The sequence below is a fragment of the Notothenia rossii genome, assembly GCF_949606895.1.
Source record: "Notothenia rossii genome assembly, chromosome: 5".
Taxonomy (NCBI): domain Eukaryota; kingdom Metazoa; phylum Chordata; class Actinopteri; order Perciformes; family Nototheniidae; genus Notothenia; species Notothenia rossii.
Genome location: NC_136903.1, coordinates 20,797,011 through 20,819,690, shown reverse-complemented (window position 1 = coordinate 20,819,690; position 22,680 = coordinate 20,797,011). Strand labels below are relative to the sequence as shown.

General features: G+C 43.0%; 1 protein-coding gene across 2 annotated transcripts; it reads right to left on the bottom strand.

Moving 5' to 3' along the window:
* Positions 1 to 135: 135 nt before the first annotated feature.
* eea1 (early endosome antigen 1) lies at positions 136 to 22,679 on the bottom strand. 2 transcript variants are annotated; one of them, XM_079684720.1, is made up of 29 exons: positions 22,523 to 22,679; positions 19,353 to 19,430; positions 19,124 to 19,236; positions 18,966 to 19,020; positions 18,809 to 18,874; positions 18,651 to 18,684; positions 18,463 to 18,567; positions 18,064 to 18,185; positions 17,237 to 17,392; positions 15,947 to 16,063; positions 13,626 to 13,964; positions 13,245 to 13,394; positions 12,903 to 13,022; positions 12,498 to 12,701; positions 12,162 to 12,362; positions 11,900 to 12,013; positions 11,632 to 11,787; positions 11,356 to 11,495; positions 10,364 to 10,694; positions 10,176 to 10,277; positions 9,894 to 10,092; positions 9,583 to 9,761; positions 6,396 to 6,581; positions 6,171 to 6,302; positions 5,584 to 5,769; positions 5,261 to 5,499; positions 3,427 to 3,547; positions 3,251 to 3,349; positions 136 to 3,007 (listed from the first exon to the last, which is right to left on the bottom strand). In XM_079684720.1, exons 1-29 carry the CDS (start codon positions 22,544 to 22,546, stop codon positions 2,888 to 2,890), a joined length of 4,188 nt encoding a protein of 1,395 aa, XP_079540846.1. In that variant the 5' UTR covers positions 22,547 to 22,679; the 3' UTR covers positions 136 to 2,887. The 2 variants fall into 2 exon arrangements, with proteins under 2 accessions (XP_079540846.1, XP_079540845.1); XM_079684719.1 differs by lacking the exons at positions 19,124 to 19,236; positions 19,353 to 19,430; positions 22,523 to 22,679 and having other exon boundaries at positions 18,813 to 18,874; positions 18,966 to 19,021.
* Position 22,680: the final 1 nt, after the last annotated feature.

The following is a 22,680-nucleotide window of genomic DNA, read 5'->3' as shown; positions in this document are numbered from 1 at the left end:
ACAGAAGTGCTTTAAAGTCCACCATTGGACATAAACAAACTTACAAATATATTTGCTTACAAATATTGATAATTAAATACTTTTTTTATCATGAGTATTAAAGTAATGTCTTTGAATGAAAACAACACGAGAAAATAGAAACATACTTTAGGTTTTATTTATGTTTGTCATGACGATGAATTAGAAAATCAACTGGTGCGTGTGAACATAAATGACATTATTCCTCTCATCCCTTCAGACTGTGTAATACATGGTGCGTGTCACCGCTAACCGTGTGCAGTGACATACGAGACGTGGCCTAAGGCACACCTTCACAACCATCACTTATGATGACTCTAAACACAGAGGAAATGTGAGCCACAAGCCAGTGAAGTCACCATGCATGCAAACTGACAGCAAGACCAAGCCACAAGTCAGTGTGTCAACACTGTGGTGCCTTTATGTAAAAAGAAAAAGTAAGACACTGATGAATCCACCAACATTTTCACTGTTGTCATGTTCTACATCCACAAGTGTTATATATATATATATATTCCTTTTTCTCTTTCATTACAAACATGTACACAGATAATTATGACAGCCTTAGCATTAATGAGCGGTTTAGTACATCAGGGCTAGAAATGCTGAAGCCTGTATAAAGTCGGTGGTCCTACGTTTGAGGCTGGGTTCTCATACGGACGATCCCAGAATACAATAAGGTGCAAATCATCTCTCTAAAGGACTGTACAGCTTGACGGATAAATCAAACATCTTTAATCAAATGCAGGCAATGACGTGATGTTTGTGACCACTAAGATTTAGAAATAGTGCTTTTCCTGTGCCGATCTGAGGTAGACATAACAAAAACCAATGCAACACAAGAGACAGGTGTTCATGAGAGCTTGCAACTGAGATGGACGTCTTTTTTCTTAGCAAAAATAGCTAATTTTCTTAAGTCTGAGACAAGCTGCTTGTTGCAAAATGCCTCCATTGTCGCCTGGCTTACAGTGTTTTCGCCCGCTCCAGTCTTTAGACAATTGCACAAAAGATCTTACCAATATCTGTCAACAATTATAAATTATACAAAATCTGGAATTTACTTTTACAGTGTCCTCAGCTGCACATAGGTTTGACAGAGAACCGACGGAAAACGCTGCACCTGAAGGCAGCACGGACATCCCAGAATGAGAGATACTGAGATTCTGAGCAGCCAACGTTCATACAGTGCAACTCAGCAGCGCGCACACACACACAGCAGGCGTTAACTAAAACACACTGTTACTACAGCAACACGCCCGCCACACACACACACACACACACACACACACACACACACACACACACACACACACACACACACACACACACACACACACACACACACACACACACACACACACACACACACACACACACACACACACACACACACACACACACACACACACACACACACACACACACACACACACACACACACACACACAGCTAAAATGTACATGCAGGCATCTTTAGTGACTGCTTTAACTGTCTGCAGAAAGCAGAAATGAACACGCAAAGAGAAATGTGGCTGCGCATAAAAAGCCTCTCAGGTCGTCATCCATGCTGTTTCCAGATAACATTGTAGGACCCCGTCATTTAAAACTCAAAGCTTCTTAAGAGACGCTTAGAAAAATACTGACATGAAACGAGTTCAGGGTTTTCATCTCCGCTGTTTTCCTGCTGCAGACATTCTTTGGTCATGAATTCGGCTGAATACATCAATGATAATAAACAACACACACGCGCTGCCGAACAAAGGGAACATGCAGTAACTGATTCAACGTCAAAAGTCCTGTACAGAGAAATCGCTGGTGCATAAATCAACTCATTCCTTTTTTTTCTGAAGAGCAGTTTTAGTTTTTACAATTGAACATTCATAATACCAAAGATTATGATTGAATGCGTTATACTGTACAGCACAATGTTATTAAAAAGGGGACCAGTGCTCTATAACAAAGTGAATTTGCAAAATAGAATGTGTATTTTGACATTTAACATCTTACATTTGATATTTTCATGAAATCCTGTCCATGAAACATTAAATGAAAACATTAAATGAGCAACTTTTGGACGAGTTGTGGGGGCCAACTGACTGAGCATGTTATTCTGTTAACGCAAGAACAAAGATTTCCTAGAGGTCATTTAAATGAGGTTCCTCAAAAAACAATAAAATATCACACTTTTGTATTGACACGTAAAAGAAAAAAATCCCAAATAGAAATGATTTAGTACCGATAACTTGAGTTTACCTTTCTTAAAAAAAAAACATCCAATTTTGCATTTCTTAGTGATCGGTGCGATGCAGTTATACTAAAATATGTCATATTTGGTATTTACAGATGTTATTTTCTTGACAAAGCCGCCTTTCAGTTTCCTGCATTTACCTTTGTAGGCTAGCAGTGACTTTCAACACTTCCTCTACAACATTTCACTTCCCTCAGTGTCCCGCCTCCTGACGGCAGATGTCAATCACCCTACGACAAACACAGCGACCCCCTGCACTTTCTAATAATTCCAAAAAGCCGCGGAGATGTGAATGCGAACTTAAAGAGATGGGCGGTGTTAAGCTCTCAGTGTCTCCGCGTTCTGGCAGTCCACAGGAGTAGCAAAGGCACAAAAACAGATACAGACAATCCCAACCTACCCCCCCCCCCACAACCCAACCCCAGTCACACAGCTCTGGGGTCTCCTCAGTTGTTTCCCCATCCCACCAGAGCCAGACGTCACACACTGGTGGGAGTCTCTGCCCAGGGTCTGTCTTCAATAGTGCACATTAAATATGACAGAGACGCCTTCTTCTGCCCGCTGAAGTAAGAGGGGGAGGGTAAGGGGGTTTGGGGGGGGGAAAGGGGGGAGAGGCGAATCATCATTGGAGATCCTCAAAGCACGTCTCACAGACCCGGACTGGCTTTTTAGAGGACGGCGTGAGGGCGTTCTTCGCTGAACACTCGTTGCAGAAAATGTTCCCACAATGTCTGCAGTGGTGCTGGAGATTCAGGGGAGAAGGAGAGGGAGTTGTTACAAGTTGGCAATTAAAGCTAAAAAACAAGTTTCAAAATGATGGAATCATAGGATGTATATCGAACAGATTGTAACAACTAAAGAAACTGAAATGATATTATTTATATGATCGCCATTTCCCCTGTTTCAAGTCATGATCACATGCAAGAAGTTTAATGTTTGTCCTTTCGCATGTTAGCGTCACTCATACAGATAGCTTCCTCCTCACCTTCCTGACAGTCACACTGAAGCCCTTCCCACAGGACATGCAGTTCTGCACCTCTTGGTCCTCAGCCCACTTCCTGGTCAGACTTTGGGACTGTTTGATCTAAGAAAGCACCAGATGCAGGGGGTTACATAATCGTCTCTTCAGTGTTCCAACAGGAGGAGGGCTTTCTGACTGACCTGTAGCGACTGGTTCTCTCTGCCCAGCTCCTGCATGGCGGCCGTCGTGTCGTCCACTTTCCTCCTCAGCTCCACCACCTTGGCCTGCAGCTTCTCTATCTCGCCTTCCCCCTTCACACACCTGAAACACAGCCACAGAGCACTGATGATGTGTGTGTTCTTATTAAAGATCTAACGAGTGGCTCATCCACATCTCGGCAGGCTGCACAGATGCTTGTTACAGAATACTTTAGATACACAGGAGACTAACTATGTGTCTTGGTGGTGATTTATATTTACCACACACACACACTCTATTTGACTTATCACATTGAACCGGTTCACCAGGTACAATACACTCAGTCAAATATAGACTCATGTTTTTGCGTGTAAACCTTTTTATGTATTGTAGTGCTGCTAACAATCCAGAATATCACAGCAGTTGTTTCTTCAAGAACACATACTATAGTGATTTAATCCTGCTGACTCACATTCAATATGTTGCCTGCCTCTGTTCTGATAGTCTGTCCTAACGGATCTCTTCTTGCTCGGTTAATCAAAGTGTTATTTTCTCCCCTTTATGAGTGTGCTGTGAGCAACAGCCTAAAATAGGCCTCATTTATAATGAACTTCACAGGATCATTTTAATCATCATTTGTTACGCACAAGGAAATTAAGAGACCATCAATTAGAGTGAAACTTCTCTCGCTGACTTATGAGGATATGAGGAGGTCATCAAAGCTTGACATCAGTCTATAGCTTGTTGAAAAGTTAACTTTAAAATGTGCATATTTATAATTAATAGAAAAAGGCGATGGTTTTTTTCTTTTAAAATAATGCTTTCCATTTGAGAGAAAACTGTGCAAAGCTCTTTTCTATTTGTATTAAACCTCTTCCCAACAAATGTAGGATCACACACTCAAATGTCACAACAAATACACAAGCTATTAAGTGCCATGACACAATCCAACTACCCATTGTATTATATCTCCAGCCTGTTATCCTTTCATCGCAGCAACTACAGCACTAGATCTACTAATGGGGTTATTTTAAAAAGTCCCCAAGTCGACTAAGAGTTTGGCAACACTGCTTGATCTTTATATGCACCCTGGGCACGGAATTACATGCTAAATACTATGACCTTAGTAGTACTTCCTTCTTAACGGGTACTTTACAAACTGCTCTGAAGGTGTTGACATTTTACAAAATCCTGGCTCAGGTCATTGCCATTTTCTTTTTAAATGTGAAACGGCTCATGCTGCTGGTTTGACCTGCACTCACCTGAAGAAGAGATCTTATATCTCATTAGGACCTTGATGGCGAAATACAATCATTCAAGTTCCTGTATTAAAGCCATGTGATACTTTAGAAAAGCTTATTCTTGAAAAATGCCAACGTAGAAAATCCTGGTGACTTTTGCGGCCGGCTCTGAGTGCAAATGGTTTCAATAATCTGGATGTTCCACATAAAAAGCAGCTTTACAGAAATACTCTGAACATAGATTACCAATGCAGTGCTCGCTATTGCAACAAATGGGTTCATTTTCTTCATTATTAGTTGATTTTTTGGGACGAATGCTCGGGGCCAGTGGTTACAATGGTGGGGCCAGTGATAATAAAATTGCATTGGAGGGCCAGAACCCTTAATGTCTACCCCTGCAATGCATCTCTTCAGTTGAATCTGCAAGAAGCTGATTCATGTCACCAGCTCTGCGGAACAGACAGAAGTGCTTCCAAACAGAGATGAAAGACATTCCTTCATCCTGCTGATATAACTCCACATATTTGAGTGAGTTTTAATGCCAATCAAGAACATCCCAAACGTCTGTAAACGATGTCTCATGTATTCCCCTCACCTCTCCAGCAGCGCCCTCCTCTCATCCTGGTTGTTCTGCACCGTGGCCTCCAGCACGGCGATCTCTCCTCTCAGCTCGTCCGTCTGCTTCTCCAACTCCCCCACCCTGCGCTGGCTGCCCTGCCACTCTCTCTTCAGCGTGGCCACGTTCTCGTTCAGAGCGGTCACCTGCACCCCCATCTTAGCCTCCGCCTCCTCCCCGCGCTTCACCTGCTCCTGTCTGGCTCGCTTCTCCGCCGACTGCGGGAGGAAGCATTGATCGAGTCAAGAAATGGATCAGGAGAGGAAGTGAATGACATTTTAATGATGGGGTTTAGAGCCTACCAACTGCTCCTGGGCCCCCTTGGTTTGTGCGAGGAGCTGCTCCTCTCTCTGGCTCCTGCTGTCCCGGCTGGTCTTGTGCTCTTTCTGCTCATTCACCAGGGTCTTCTGTGCGGCCTCCACCCGACCCTGCAGCTCCAGTTTCTGCTGGATCAACAGCTGTTTGGCTTCCCGCAGCTCTACCAGCTCCTGAATGCAGCAGAGCATCAGGCTTCATGCACAATGTTTGGATGATGTTAAAGGCCCTTATAGCGTCTCTTTTCACGCATGGGCTTAAACTTTAAAAGGCTTTAGGCTCAGGAAGTTATTGCTCTGACAACAGCTTCGGATCAATCTTAAAGACGTCTTTGAAGACCGGAATAATCCGATGCTCACGTCAAATAGTTGAGTGAAGCACAGTTATGACTTTAAGGAATGTGTCCCAGATGACCTGCAGTATTCCTGGTTAAAGCTGTTTGCATAAGAGCAAGCGTGGGAAGCAGGGCACGTCAGCCGGTAAGAGAGATACATTGTACTATTAAAGCTTATCTGAGGAATATTCTAGCCTCTCTCTAGCATCTAAATCAAAAGAAAGATAGAAGTTGACCGACCTTCTCGTTCTTCTCGGCGAGAGCTTTTAATTCCGAACTCAGTCTGGTGTTATTCTTCTCCAGGACACTCTTGGCTTTGTTCAGCTCCTCTGCTTTGCTTCTCTCCTTCTCCAGTTCCTCCTTTACATGACTCTATAGGGGAGTAATCAACATTTAGAACATATAAACTGAATCAGTAAGTAATATAAGAGTTGATGTCTATATGAGGGAAACGGTTGGTCTGACCTGTTGCTGCTGAAGCTCGCTCAGGGTTTGTTCTTGCTGTTGGAGCTTCTGGTCCCGTTGAGCCAGCTCCTTCTCCAGCGAGCCCCGGCCCGTCTGCAGATCCTGGATCTGAGTCTCTAAACCGCTCTGATGGGTCCGGTTAGCAGCCAGCTCTTCCTGAGCCACGCTCAGCTTCTCCTCCGACGCCTGCGGGGAGAGGAAGCAGCAGGGACATGGTTCTGAATCATCAACATGCATCCATATACTTACTTTAATCCATCTGTGATTGGTTCAAAGTTCAACCCACAGTAACAGCTTCTTAATTCAACATTTCTACTTAACAACTTGAACCCCACAACCGACTGGTGGGTTAGAAAGGCATGTTGTCTTTCTCTTAAATCAACTAATAAAATACGTAATTTACCATAACCAGACGCTGTGAAAACAGGAATTATTGTCCATTTTCAAATTTCACAATGTCCTTGAACGAATCATGTCACAAATGCATCAGTTTTGAAAAGACGAATAAAAGCCTAAAATATGGATACCTTAAACAGATACCTTAAAGTGGACCTATCATGCTATATTTGAATAATATATTGTAGGGCCATACCTATATAAAACATGTCTGCAAAGACTTTTTTTTCAAAATACCAAACAGATCATGCCTCATTTCACTCTATTTGCTCTTTTCAAGCCTTGTTTTTGCAAGGGCTGATTCTATGAGAAGTCTTCTTCGCTGCTTTTGTGGCAGACTACAGCGCCACCTACAGGCCTGGCATATGTACTACAGCGTCTCCAGCGCTTTCGAACGGCAATGGCCGTGGCTGTCTCCTCCTGATAGGTGGAGAGTTGCCCATATAGGCGGAGCTCCTCGTTTCTGACGTCAGAGATATTTCAAATCTGGATCAGTCTGTATCAGATCCGTTGCAGCCCCGTTTTTAGAGATTTGGGTATGGAGGAAAAGATAGAGGGTTGTGTTTTCTGACACTTGGTGAGTTCCCTGACACACCGGGGACACATATTCAAGTATAAAAGACCTACAAAAGTGCATTTTGCATGATAGGACCGTCCCCTTTAAGAAACAACTGGTAAGCCATGACTGACTCGGCTGAGACCAAAAGTCATGTGATGAAAACTATGTGAAGCGTCCAATAACTGCAGGCGGTTCATAACAAGCCGACAAGAGAGTACGGGAGAGGCTGTACAAATGTCAATAGTTCAATATGTATAGAATGTAGAGACCTTATTTTGCAAACGCTTATCAGCACGTGCAAAATGTTTGCGTATGTAGCTTAAATTTGTCTTCATTATTTGTGTAAAATAAACTATGAAAATTGTTCAACTTGTATTTATAGTTTTAATATTGTATACTTCTTCTATTACAGGGTATATGCAGAAATCCTGGGGTCAAATGTAATACCTTTTAAGACCTTTTTTAAGACCCTTTCCATACATTTTAAGACCTCATCGCAACTTTGAGTTCTAATCGGTTACATTGGTGACACACTTTACCTCACATTTACTATATTGATTGTAAGATAGCACAACTAAACAGAGTGCAGACAGACTACTGAAGCCTCCTCTCCACATGAACTTCAACCTCTCTGTGAAGGTCAGGTTTAATGCAGTATGCTGCTTTGTTGCTTCAGTACTCTGTGCTCTTTCATTCCAGTAAAACTCCTCAGAAACCATTAGAAACGAGTATTTGACCAATAAACGAAACAATTGACAAAACTTTGAACTATGAATTATATTAAACTTTGGTGAGCTTCAGCGGGGTAATGCCATAGGAGCTCCCTCACAAATACCCAGGGGTTAAATTGGGCTGGGGCTGTCCGGGGCTAAGCCCTGGCACATAGGACGATGCTCTGACGTCATCACCCTCACACATTTGTCATATGTTTACAAAAAACGATATATATGTTAAGACTTTTCTCGTTCTTAATATAGACTATAGTTAGGGTCTATATGTGTTGACTTTACTTTAAAATAGCAGATCTCTGGGACCGGATATAGTTTGGCTTAGACCCCGGCCCCACGAGGACGCATACGGTAAAACGAATACGCAAACGCAAAAAAGTCTTCCGTTCACACGCATTTGATTCATTAATGTGTCCGTTCACACTAGACCGCTGGAAATGCTGGAAACGCTGTAATACATATGCCAGGCCTGTAAGTGGCGCTGCTGCTGCCACAACATACACCAAAAGCAGCGAAGAAGACCCCGGAGCATGGTTGCCATGGCTGCCCTTCTGTTTATTCTCCGCGGTGGACGACGTGTTCTCCTGCTGTATATCTCTCAGGTAGTCCACCAGCAGATGAAAAACACCCACCTCTCCGCCTCTTCCAAGGAACGAGGGGACCGTGCGGCAGTTTCCGTTAAAAAAAAAATTCCGCCGGTCAACATGTCTGTTAAAGTTTAAATCTTCCGTACAAAATTAGAAAAGTGCCGGTCAGAGGTCTTCTTTGTTATTTATTGAGCTTTAAAACAAATTGATGATGACTCTGTTCTCTGTATAATAATATTTAATAAACGGTGCCTGCCTCTCTTTTCCTCCCCCTCTTCTGACAGCCCAGCAGCATCAGGAGACGTTGGGAGAGGGAGGCGGGCTATTTCATCGTAATCAGAAAATGATCATATAGGGCTTACACACGGAGCTGTTGGACCCCCAGAGCGTTGCGTATGCTGGTCTACCCACCTTGGGCCCCCCCCCCCCCCCCACAGAGCGGAGCAAGGCAACGAAACTTAAAATAAGAAGCAGCATTTTACGGCGCGCTATGGGGGCCGCCTTGAGGGGGTTTCCCGACATGTCGTTTCAGTAAATTAAAGGGTGTTTCATGTTGTCGTTGCTGTGGGACTTCTTAATACCTTGGAAAATGCCGTTTAATACTTTTTAATACTTTTTAAAAGCCTTAATTTTCGCTAAATTGATTTATCAACTTTTAATACTTTTTAAGACCCCGCGGACACCCTGTATTAATGATGGCCTTATAACTGTTACTATACACCAAAGACCTTATTGAACCCTCCCTACTTCATTTCATCATTGTGCTGTTTTCATATGGGGCGTCTGATTTATACACTGCAGTGAAAAAGGAGGCTACAGTGAGTAAAACGTGACGGGAGCAAATCACGGTTTGGGGGTTCAAAGGGTTGAGCCTGATCAGTGTGTACCCCCCCCTCCTTCCTTCCTGCAGTACCCACCCTCATGTCCTGGCGCAGGGCCGACACCTCCGACTCCTTGCCGTAGAAGTCAGACTGAAGCGTAGTGAGGCTCTCCTTGTTTTGCTCCAAACCCTTCTGCAGATCTGTAGTCCGACCTCTCTCAGAGCCCAGCTCCTGGCCGAGCGCTGACACCTGCGCCCTCAACGTACTCTCATCCTCTGCCTGGAGGTAAGGGTCAAATAAACAAGTGAACCCTGTGGCAATGCGGTGTTTATCTCTGCTCTCAAGGTACAGGAAGTGCAGCTGTGTGGTTAAATAAGTACAGTATGTCTGTATTTTTTAAATTCTACTTGCCTTCTTGACATTACTTTCTTGTAACTCTGCAACTTGGGCCTTCATTTTCTTCCTCTCCTCCTCAAAGGACCCCTGGGCTGTCTTCAGTTGAGCCCGCAGCTTCTCTAACTCCTTCTCTTTCTCCGTCAGTGTCCCCTGAGCCTTTGAGCGCTGCTGCTCCAACGTGCTCAGCTGCACTTTCAACTTTTTCTCTGCCTGGAAATGTAGTCGACACATGACAGGTTCAAAGAAAAAACGAAAACAATGAGACTTGATGCAACGTTTTATCAGACGCTTACCTCTCCTGACTGCTCCAACTGCTCTTTAGATTCTTTCATTGCCTTGGTGATGGCATCGTTACTCTTAAGAAGCTCCTGTCTGGCCTTCTCATTGGCCTTCTCCTGGGGATTAAGACAGATTCATGTTGTGAATGTCCTGGTAATAAGCTGGCAGTGTGTTACTCCAAACAGGCTCTTTCTGAACCTACCCTCTCCTCCATGGCTGACTTGTGGTTCTTCCTCTCCATGTCCAGTTGACTCTGACTCTCTTTCAGAGCTTTTTTAGCCTTTCCTTGGCTCTCCTGTGTTGAGGAAAGCTCCTTCTTCTGAGCCTCTTTCTCCTGCTGGGCCTTCTGTAGGTCTGCAGTCAGGCTCTGAGCTCTCCTGTCCAGATCTGCATGCTGAGTCTTCCCCTCCTGGGTCAGCTTGTCCAGGTTCACCTGCAGAGCAGCTTTGTCCTGCTCACTGCGCTCCAGCTGCTGCTGAACGTCGCCCAAAGCAGCTGCATTTTTCTTACACTCCTCCTGTAGTGTTGCAGCCCTAAACAATGGAAAGACAGGTCTTTTTGTTAGAACTCATCACGAAAAAGTGAATAATAGCATGAGGTTGTACCGGCACTGAATACAATCAAAGGGAGTTAGTAACTAATTGATTTACACACATTGCATGGGGGGGGTGTAGTAATCAGCAGCGAACCGCTTCGACACGTGTATTTCGGTTTATTCACGGCATTCTTTTTGTTATTCTACAGTATTGTTGTTTTATAGATATTTGTTAATGTAACCCAATTTGTGTTCTTTGAAATTGAAAAGGATATCGCATTGTGTTTGTTACTTTCGTTGCAGTTGTATATGTCTTAAGTGTAATTTGGCTTGGCTTTCTATTTTGTATGGACATGCTTTTATTTTGAAGGAGAGTTAGCGCAGTTGACAGGAAGTTGTTGTTGTTATGGAAACAATGTGACAGAGATTAGTGAAGAAAAAGTAATATCTACATATAAAGACGAAGAAAGTAAACGATAACGTTTATGGTTAAGTGTTAGCACCCCCCGAAGAGGCACAAGCTCTTACGTTGATATTGGAGATTTCAATAAATAAGATAAAAACGAATAAAAAAAAAAACTAGATTGAAACCTGAAGAGTACTCCAACGAACGAATATTCGGGTACAGCCCTACTATGCACCAGTAGATTTGATCTCACCCTGCTTTCTCCGTCTCCAGTGAGCGCTGCAGCTCCTTTGCTTTCCGTTTGACCTCTGACCCCTCCTTAAGCAGCTTCTGCACTTCTTGCTGCACCTGTTCACGTGAGGCCTGCACCTCCCCAACCTGAGACTCCAATTTCTGTGTTTGGATCAAAACACCAAGTTAGTTTTGAAAACCGAAATGTATGTAGACTGAGGACACCAGAGAGAGGACAGTTAAGGCCTCAACATGTCCGTCTAACATCCTGTACTCTCAATAAAGAATCATCACAGACCTTATTGAGTCCCTCCAGCTGCTCTATACGCTGTTCTGAGGCCAGGAGTTTGTCTTTGCATTCCTTCAGACTGGAGTCCAGCTGTGAGCCCTGCTCCTGTCTCTCCTTAAGCTTTTGGGCTTGCTCCTCCACCTTCTTCTGAACTTTATTCAGCTCCTTCACACGACAGGGGAGAGGGTGCAGGATACGAGAAGGAAGAGTGAGGTGAGGTAAGGCATTAATAAATATGCTCAAAGCCGACATAAAGTGGCACAAAGGAGGTGCTAACCTGCTGCTTGTCCTGCAGTGCATGCTGGGCCGTCTCCAGGCTGTTTTCCAGGTTAGCTTTCTGTGCAGCTTTGGCTGCCTCTGTAGACAGCAGCATCTCTGTCTTTGCCTTCAGCTGAAGAAAGATAGGCGCACAAACAATGTTATTCTCTTTTCAAAATCAGTTTGACAACATACAGATTCTTTGAGTAAAGTCAAAGACAGAGACACCACTGTATGTAGTTGAATCCATATTGCTCAGGCGTGCTTCTGAAGGGGTTTACCTGAGCATCCAGCTGGGCTACCTTCTCCTTGCTGTCAGCCAGGTGGGCGGTGAGTTCGGTGACGGAGGTCTCCAGGGTGAGGGCTCGGTCCTGGGCGCAGCGCAGCAGGGTCTTCTGCTCCTGGACCTGCTTATGGAGGTTATCCTGGGCTTGCTTGTTGCTCTCTGATTGGTTCTTCAGCTTGTCTGTCAACTGTGTGACCTTTAAGACCCACATATAAAGAACAGTTTTAGAAAAGCAAAACAACATTCCCCTGTGGTTACTGTTCAATAACACTGGCCTTTCTATATGATGCTAATAGAAGATCTACAGGTTTCAGAGTGACACTACATATACCTGTTCTTGTAGTGCGTGGTTTTTCTCTTTCAGCTGGTTGAGCACAGCCGTCTCTCCCTCTCCGGCCTGGATCTTGGCACACAGGTCCTCCCTCTCGGTCTCCAGCTGGGTCACAATGTCCTTACTCTTCTGCAGCAGAGCCTCCAGATTCTGGATCTTCTGGTCCTTGTCTCCGATCTGACGCAGGACCTGCTCCAGGTCGTTCTGCAGCATTAAGGCAAGTCAGCATAAGAGAACGATTACATTAGGAGAGTCTGGTAGAAATGTTTAATTTGTGTCTTGTGGGAGGTTTGTATTAGGAACAAAAGTGTTGTTGATGTCTGTATGAGAATAGTGTTTAGTGCGACCTGGTGATGTTTATGCCCTCTGATAATAATATGTGAGGGGTTTTCCTGTGAACAGAACCTGTGCCTCGCGCAGTTTGCCGTTGGTGTTTTGCTGCAGCGCCTGCAGCTCTGTGTGCTGCTGCTTAGCTTTCTCCAGCTGGTGCTGCATGTCTGTATTCTTACTGGCACTCTCCTTCAACTACAGGTGTGAAACAAAGAAGCGCATTGATTAGCACAAACCTATTCACTTCAAAGGATTATTACTTTAATGTGTGCATCATCCTGTCTCATTACTATCAGTCAGTAACTACACATGCAGATCCTACAGCATACCTTAAGACACACACTCGAACATTGAAAACATTTATGTCCAGATGTTCTGTCAGTATGTCAGTTTCCTGTAGTGATCAGTAAGGCCTACCTGTTCTTCTGCCCGGGACAGTTTGAGCTGCAGATCGGCGGCTTGCTGCTCGCGGTCTTTTAGTTTCTCCCCAGACAGCTGCCTCTGTTCCTTCAGACGACCTTGCACCTCGCCCAGCTGCCTCTCCGCCTCCAGCAGTTTGGCGTGCAGCTAAGAGAGAGCGCAGGGAGAGGGGAGATGAGGAAGATGGACGAATAAAGATGGAAACAGTAACAGCAGATGTAGGAAACACAAGGAGGATGTCTGGAATCATTTTTTACTTTGTTTTAACACATTACTAAATAACACGTGTGCCTAAATGCTTGGTGTTTTCTGAACAGTTATGACAGTAGAGTTCTTCTTCTCCTGCATGTACTGTGTGTGAGGGTCCGCCCTGCTCACCTGGCTGATCTCAGTCTGCTGCTGAGCACCTTGGCTGTCTTTTTCCTCCCTTTGCTGCTCCAACTGTTTCCTCTCCACCTTCAGCTCTGCGTGCTTCACCTCCAGCTCGGTGATCTCACTCTTCAGCTTTGCCACCTCCTCAGCCCTCTCTCCCAGCTGCGCCTGGGCCTTCTGCAGGGAGGCTTCAGCCCCCGTGGCCCGGGCCTGGAGCTCCTGAACCTCCAGCTCCCTCTCTCTCAGGCTGCCTTGAGCACCCTTCTTGGCAGCCTTCTCAGCTCCAAATCGCTCCTCCAGGTCCTTGTTCTCTTTCTCCTTACGTTGAAGCTTCTCAGACAGGCTCTGTAAAAACAGGAGAGGACAACATGAGGCAGATGTTCAGAACTTTAGGAAGTAATGGGAGTGAAATATGTTCCTAAGTAGGAATAAAAGCCATAAGTAACAATAGAAATCAAAAGTGAGTGAAATCTTAGTTTTTGAAGGTAGCAGGTTCTCAGGATAAAGATTGACAGTGTTTGAAAAGTGAGGTCTTTCAAAAAGCCGCTGTAACGACTTGTCTATTAAAATACAGTTGGCATGATAGGGGATGCAACGAGTCACAAATGATTCATGCAATGTAAGCTATGGAAAAGAACAGTCGGCGGTCTATTGTAAAGTGAGGTATGGCATTTCTAGGGGAAAGGTTTACAACACAGGACTGGGAATAACGTAGCGTGTGAATAGCACCGGCCCTGCTGTAAGCTCAGGCAGTAAACTTGGAAACAGGGTGATAAAGAACAAAATGGTGTTAATAGTGGAGTGTGTTGCTAACCAGGGAGTGTGACAGGACACCTGGACTTCGGACGTCCAATAAACCTCTGCAGGCCACCACAGCAACTGGCACACCTAAACAACCCTCTACAGACACTTCCTGTTCTTTCCTTCCTCTCTGTTCTACCCGCTCTTTCATTGTGTCTCTCTAATGCAGACCAATGAAACCCCTGTTGGTCTTTCACCTGTCTGTTCTTAGTCCTGATCCTCTCACCGTCTGCTCCATCACTTTTCTCACGTGTTTGGTATCTGTTTCAAGTCTCAGGGTCTCCTGTTGCGAGGAGAAGCGTTGGGAGGGGGCAACACACTGGATATCCAGTTCTGTAATCCCCCTTTTACCCAGAAACCTCTGTGACATGCCAGCTGTGGGAGGATTTCATCTCCGGCAGGAACCCGCTGCCTCCAGTCCCCGGCTCATTGGATCAGTGCCGGTACCTGTGATTGTGTTTCACCCCAAGTGACAGCGGACTTCCCCCCCTGCTGGTTTAATTATAGAGCTGCGCGTGGTTTAGTATCAACATGTCTGAGTTGCCTAATGAGGCTGGTGACAGCAGAGCATTGTGATAGAAGCTGATGCCGAGCAACAGACGTGGGTTCACAGAAACAGAGAAGGCGTGCTCTGTGCTAGAGAGGGGCAGCTGGGAAGGCTGATTAACATCACTGAAGTACAAGTAAATCCTTCACAGTCATATGCTGGATAATGGAGCTGTTTCTATTTCCATGTTATCCAATCAGGGTTAATGGACAACAGGGGCCGCAAGAGGGTGGGGGGGGTGGGGGTGCATGAGTAACATCATCATGAGTCTGATGGAACATTTGAAATAAACTAACGTTCTAACTTTTTTTACAAGCAATGCCGTGATTGTTACGTAAATAAAACATTTATAAAGAGCCAAAACATGTTATTTATCATATTTCTAGTTTTCTAACAAAATCACTTTGTTTGTTTTTTATATAATAGTGTTGTATTTTGTAGGAAAATTTTAATAATATAAAAAACAAGAGACGGCAACATGTTTAAATTATTTTTTAGGATTTGAAATCCACTGTTCACATTTGGGTTTCCAGGCTGCTCCACCGAAAACCTCTCCAAATGTACAGCAGGGTGCAGATCAGTAAATGAATCGCTCTGATTAATAATCCCTCATAATCCCATCAATCATCCCTTCAAATCGTAGATATAACAAACCGGAATAAGCCTAATGTACCTGCAGTAATCTGCTGAGAGACAAAACGGTCACATGACTATGACTAGAATTACTTCCTAGCAATGCTGTGCCTCCACTAACCACTCAAGTTACATTTTACAGCAATTTCTGTCCAAAGTGTCATCACTTGTCATAAATGGCTTATGAATTATGGAGTATTGGCCACATGTTTTTATTTGTGTGGTTCCAGTAACCTTTTGCAATCTAATTCTAATCAGACCATCGCTAAGTCCAACTGGAAGTTCCAGGTAAAATGTGTTCAAAGGAGTGCTACAGGCGTATTATAATTGTTTGTTTGTGTGGTACCTGGCTCTGCTGCTGCAGATTGTTCAGATTGCTCTGCAGCTGGTGGATCTGCTGTGTGTAGACAGCTGCTTCCTGGGGACCCTTCTCCAGCTCTGCTTTTAGTTGGGATATGGTCATCTGCAACACAATAGAAACATACTGTATGTTACAGTCGGCAAACAATAGACTGCACATTCAGATAACTGAAGCACCACTGTGAGGGAATGACATGAACGAAGAACTTAACATGGATAAGTTACAGCGAGAATTCAGTCGCACAAAAACCCAACGAAGGCATGGAAAAGTTACACATGGGTCAAAAGAAAATCTGTTCACTTTTTTTTTGAGTTTAAAGGAACTGAAAAAGATGTAGAAGTAAGTGAAGGGCCAAATTGAAATGTTTTTTCAAATATTTTACCTCCAGTTTAAGACTCTTGAAGAAATAGTGAGTGTTTTGGAGGGATACAGTATGAGAGGAGGACAAAGGGAGGGAGAGAGAGACATACAAGAGGTCAGTCATGATGCATCCATGAACTGCAAATGGCCAATCTGTAACAAAGAGTGCGATGCTCCTCGGATGAGAGTTTATCATGCAATGAAAGTATTAAGCTGACCATTTTGTAGGAAAGATGGTTGGCTTCATGTACTGTTGCTGGGGAAGGTGGTGCATTAGCCTTATGTTTTCAATTCAAAGTTGACTTGTCTCTGGCCAACCTTGAGAATAACAGCTGACTGCGATCAGCTCCAATACTTTTATACTGTGGAACTCAACCATTAATGATTAACCACGATTGTCTCATAATGAAAAAACAGATGCATTTCAAATATTTTAGGAATGTGGTTGCACAAAACTATCTATGAGAACATTTGCAGAGATGTGCAGAAGGAGAGGGTCGGGCCTGAAGCTCTCTATACATGTTCTCATTCTTCTGGGATAAAAAATGCAAGAAGTAAGGCTAAATTATTCACCATGAATTACTGAGTAAGAATAAGAAATATATGTGTTTTCCCTACAGTATGTTGGAAACTATTTTAAAGATTATTTCAGAGCTTCTTTTTCAAGTGCAGTTGGTCGGCTTAAGAAATTAGATTAAGTGGAAAGGGGATCAAATTAGAAATACTAAATTATACTTTACATTCACAATACAATCCTGTAGATTATCAAGCAAACTGTGGGAATTAATGTGCACGTTTATGCGACTGTTCAATTTAGGGTTCAACGGGAGGTTATTCTGCAACACATCAGGTAAAAAGTTTAAGTGAGATTGAGCAGAAGTACATCTCAAGACGTTGTGTGTTTTGTCCCCTCACCTCAGAGGTAGTGTGGTTAGCCTGCAGCTGCTGGTACTGGGTCTTGAGGCGCTCAGACTCCTCCTCCCTCTCACGGGTGGAACTGCCCATCAGGGTCTGGACGTGCACCAGCTCCTTCTGCAGCACCTCCACGTCCTCCAATCCCGGCCGCTGCAGCTAGGGGGCAGAGCAGAGGACCAGATTAAAGCTGGGAGAACTGAGTGGAAGACAGTGTGGACACATCAGGCTTTTGGTATTAATATAAATCAGAACGAGATCCTTAGTAATAGCTGAACAATGCAAATCTATATGGACGTCTCCTTGACGATCTATAACGTATATTAGTATGAAGCCTCTCTGAACCACTGAGAGTAGTAAAATAAGAATATAAAGACAGATGACAAAGAAAAAGTGAAACTAGACAACTCTTCTTTAGAGTACAGGTACATTACTTTCCGCCATCACTTTGGGTCTATATCACCAGGGAACAAAGAATAATTGTAACATGTAACAGATTATTTTCTAAAAAGTATTTTGTATGACTGTTATAAAAACCACACAATGACCATTTGCCTTTGTTTTTCATAAAGAAATTAGAATAATCACTTCTTCCCAATATCGCAAATCATAGTGTAATTACAATAGTCAAAATAAGCGCAGTTAGATACATCTTACATTTTTCAGACCTACTTATGGCTATCCTTGCAATAACTGAACTAAAGTTTTGTCGGACTTAGATCTGCTTTGATTCCTTCAGCACACATCTGAAAGCCAAACCGATTTCATGGTGTCAATTCAATGTCTTTCTTTCTCTCCGGAGCACAACACTGACGAAGTGTGTTCTGTACCAGTTCTGTTTGGAGTCTCTCGTTCTCCTGCTTCTCCTTCTGAAGCTGTTCGGTCAGTCGGCCCAGTCTCTGGTCAGCAGCCTCCCTCAGACTCTTCTCCTCATCATAGCGGGACTTCAAGTCTGTCAGAACAAACCATTTTTAGTAGTTAATACTACCATATTTAAAATAACACAAATACCTCACTTGTTAACTCATGTGAGGAAAAAACATATCAGCAGAAAATGCAAAACCCTGCATCGACTCTGTAAAACTAAATGTTGAATAAACTACTTCACAAGAAACACAATGGATGGATTGAGCAGATATAACAGTGGGTTAGTGAAAGAGTTCTTCAGTGTTGTTGGATGATGCAGATTCGGAGACACAGGCCTTTCAGTTTTCTGGCGCCACACTAACCTACTATCTCTGTGGCCAGCTGCGCAGCCTTCTGCTCAAACAGGTCTTTCATCTGCTTGATGTTGAACTTTTCTGTCTCTGCTTCGTTCAGCTTCTTTTCAAGCGCTGAGAAAAGAGCACCAGATATAAGTGATTGATGTTTGGGATTTTTTTTCTCCAGTTATCTTAAACAGAAAATGTCCCCCTACCTAAATCCTCAGAGCCCGGCATCTGTCCATCATTCTGTGGAATTGAGAGTAAGAGAGAAAAATGTACAGTAAGAGTAAGCATTTCCATCATGTTCTATCAAGCAGTTTTATATTCAGAGAGCCATTGTAATAAATCTTAAATATCTTGAAGGAATTACTTGCTTCAGTTGTCCTTGGACTTTGCCTAACTCCTTCTTGAGTTCTTCGGCAAACCACTTTTCCTCCTAATCAGGTACAACAACACACAGATACAAAATAAAGTATGTATTTAACATCAAATGTACACATCTGTTTGTTTCAGAGACTCCAGCTTACCTTAAGAGAACAATGCAGGTCCTGAACCTCCTGCCGAAGCATCGTAAGGTCCTCCCTACAAGAAGGAGAGGCTTGTTTACAAAAATGCATAAACTCAAAAGATGTGTCATCATGAGGTTGAGCTTATTGTCATAATAAATGTAACATTAAAGTCTCACCGAGTTGGGGCCATGTTAGAGGGCAGGTCTCCGGTATCATGGAACAGCTCATAGTGCTTGAACAGCTCCTCTGCTGAGTTGTGAGACTTCATGCACTGAGGACAGATGAAGCCCTGAAAAGCGGAAACACAACATCAGACTCAACCATGTGACAATGACTTCTTCATGTGTTTCGGTCTGCTTCCAAAGTTTAGAAAAAGGTTTTTGATAAATGAAAGTCCAGCGTTACCTCAGACGTCTGATCGTGGTTCAGGTCTGTGGTGGGCGGCTCCGACTCTGCGTTCTGGGAGCCTCCCTTCCCAGGAGTCTGGAGAGGAGAGAATACACTATATTAGTCTGAATGTATTAAAACACACTCAATCTTTTTTAGATAACTCAACTACCTTACATTTTATTCCCTACGATTACCTTTGCCCTCTCAAATTGACAAACTATATTCTAGACATTGAAACTTTTTTCAGATTTATTTAGTAATCATGATGTAAATAAAAATATATAATATAGTACAATTATACAATACATGTATTTGGTATATTATCCATCTTGGAAGAGGTTTTTCTCAGAAACACAATTGAAAACCCCTAGCTTACACACCCCTGTTTTTGATGTTTGTGCTTTTCACCTGCAATGTTTTGGTAAATGCTAGATCTACTTAACTTTAATTGATTTTGGGAAAGTACCGACTTTTCAGAAAAGAGGGCAAGGCTCGGACAGAGTCATGGCTTACACATCTCAAAAACAACTCTGCTGGGTGCGACTTAAGCCTTCAACAAATGTTATGTAAACAATTAGCTCTACCCTGGAATGCTGTTGCATTTTTCGCTTTAAAAAGGCATGAATGTTAAAGACAGTTGTAACATGATTAACAGCACTGTAATGTGTGGTGACTGCTGCTGTATAATGTTTGTAAAATGTATTCAGCACCTTGGAATTTTATTTTTTCCAGGATTGAATCTGGACTACATGTATGGTCAATCTTTGAAAAAGATCTGTCACGTTGCATAGATATGTAGCAGTTTTGGATAAAGGTCTGGACTATTATTTGGCAATGCCACACATAAATTATTGTTTAGCAACAGCTACCTTTCTTTGTCATTTCCCAGTACCATCACAGCCCTGCCTCCCAGCATCCACAAAGCATGATTCTGCCACCCCCATGCTTTGTGTTAGGGATGGTAAGGGTCTGGTGATGTGCACGGTTTGGCTTGGTACCAAACATTTAGGACAGCTAAATGCTCTATTTAGTTCACATCCGACCATAGAACCTTCTTTCATTTTGTCTCCCACAACTTCTGGCCAACACTAGCCAAGATGTCATATGAGGGTATTTTCCAGCAGCCCAGTAAAAGCTTGCAAAGTGCCTCCCATCTGTGTGTCCACAGGCCTTTGGTCGGCCTAGCTATTGTTAAACTCTTAGCTGTATGTCAGGACAAAGCAAGAGTTTTTTTTTTATGATTGAGCTTGCAATAAGGATATTCACTGCCTTGGTAATGTTCTTGTATCCTTGACCTTACATGACCTCCCTGCTTTCTACAAATAACCTTATTGCAAATGCTTGCGAAGTTATATTGCTTTGACAATAACGTTTTTGGAAGAAAATTAACCAACCAGTAATAGGGTTTTTCAGATAACTGTGTAATTAACCACAGACGTTCTCAGTTTCATATACCGTTGCAATTATTTGACCTTAAAATATACTGGCTTTGTATATTTGTGTATATTACCTGTAGATTACTATTTTACTCTACTCTTCACATAGTTTGAAGGTAGAAAGGAATAGGGTCATATCAAATCAGCTCATTCCACTGGCCTGAAGCCCACACATATAGTAGAAGTGTCAATGGTGGTCCATTCACAAAAAGGTTTTTGCTGTGGCTGGTGATAGTCTGCATGAATGAATCAGGTGAATACTTGGGTTTGAGAGTAGGGAGGGGGACTTTGAGCCCTTTGAACTGAGTTTTCTAAGAGCCTATTGGACAGTAGACAAACACCACTTTGAAGGCAGGCTGAGCATTTGTATCATGGAACAATCTTTGACCCAACTCACACAAAAATCAGAACTAGGCCGACTTCACCACTTTAAAATAATTGATTCAACACAGCAACCTAAATGAGGTCTTAACCACTTTAAGGGTTCATTATATAATATAGACTCACAACATTATTTATGTCAACGTATTACACCATAAAGCACATACATCTTCATAATCAGTACTGTAAAAAGATTAAAAAAATTATGGTCAAAGGTGATGGCTCTGACAAGCGTCAGTAAAAAATTCAAAAAATATTGTCATCATTATCTTGAGAACGTGACCTACATTTTGAGGAGTGTCAGTTCCTATGGTCAGTTCCCATAACTGACACTCCATTTTATGAACCAAGTCAGAGGTTCACCAACTTTTTCACATGAAGGACAGATGTAAAACATTAGAATGGAAATCTTTAATCAGATGTTTTCCTACAGGCCCCTAAAGCCATTTTAATGACTTTGGTATTAGCTACACGGTTTGAATAACTGACAAAATACTGCTAGGTTTATGTAATGAGGTAACAGAACGAAACATTAATTCAATATAAAACCTTATCTTGTTTTATTTCCTAAACGTTTGCAACATAATTCCTTAGAATGTAACTTTATATCACAGACTTAAGAGCATTACAAGGTCTTCAGAGTGTACACAATGATGCAGTTAGCTTTAGCAATGCCCTGGTGGTAAATGTAGTCCTAAGTAAAAGCTAGCCAAGTAGCTAACCTCTGTAACTCATACATGTGAAGGCTGTGACAAGCTGGTAATTTGTGTTTAAGACAAAACATGTCACCATTGACATTTATTACAAGCTTTATAACTTAAAAGGGATACATTGTGTTACATGTAGCGGTCAGCTTGAGGCTAACGTCAGCGCTAGCATGTAATGAGTGGAAATGACATGATGCACTGCCATCACAAAGCTAGCTAACGGAAACCATGAAAATAAAATTAACCAGAGCCCAAGCATGTTAGCTAGTTATTTATAACTCGTCAAATCCTGGTAAGACGGACACATACGCTATATAGGTTGCTACTGCATTACATAGACATGTAATAGCTTGCTACGACCATGTCAATAGTAGCATCAACCAAGCGTACCAAGTTAGCATTTTGAAGGCTAGCTCTGTCAACCCCACACAAGGAGCGCTTGATATGACAACTTCGTTCTGACAGTGTGGCGGGGCTTATTCCAATTGAAGAACTCCTGTTGGCTACAAATACAAAAGCCGCCCACCCATCACACACTGCGTTGTAAAACGTGCAGGCCCACCATGAAAATAGACAAGGATAGGCCTGTGTCTCCTACGAAAAATGACTCAGTTATCCAAACAAAAGCGTTACGGTTGACTTTGTTGAACAAAACTCTTACCATTTGAAGGATCCGTCTTAGCATGGCCTCAACTGTGTTTGTCCTGACACTAAATCCAATCAGTTTTCCAAATGGAAAGTTTACGTCGCTGGATAACGAGCACCTGACTGAGCTCAGGCAGCGGCGGCGAATGGGCGGGTCATGGAGAGGATGGTGAA

Bases quoted from the DNA above. Each gene is read 5' to 3' on its own strand.
- eea1 (XM_079684720.1), bottom strand. From the start codon at position 22,546: ATGCTAAGACGGATCCTTCAAATG. The intron at 10,278-10,363 runs GTAGGTTCAGAA...CTTAATCCCCAG, and splicing joins AGTCAGCCATGGAGGAGAGG to GAGAAGGCCAATGAGAAGGC. The intron at 5,770-6,170 runs GTCGGTCAACTT...TGCTGCATTCAG, and splicing joins TCGCCGAGAAGAACGAGAAG to GAGCTGGTAGAGCTGCGGGA.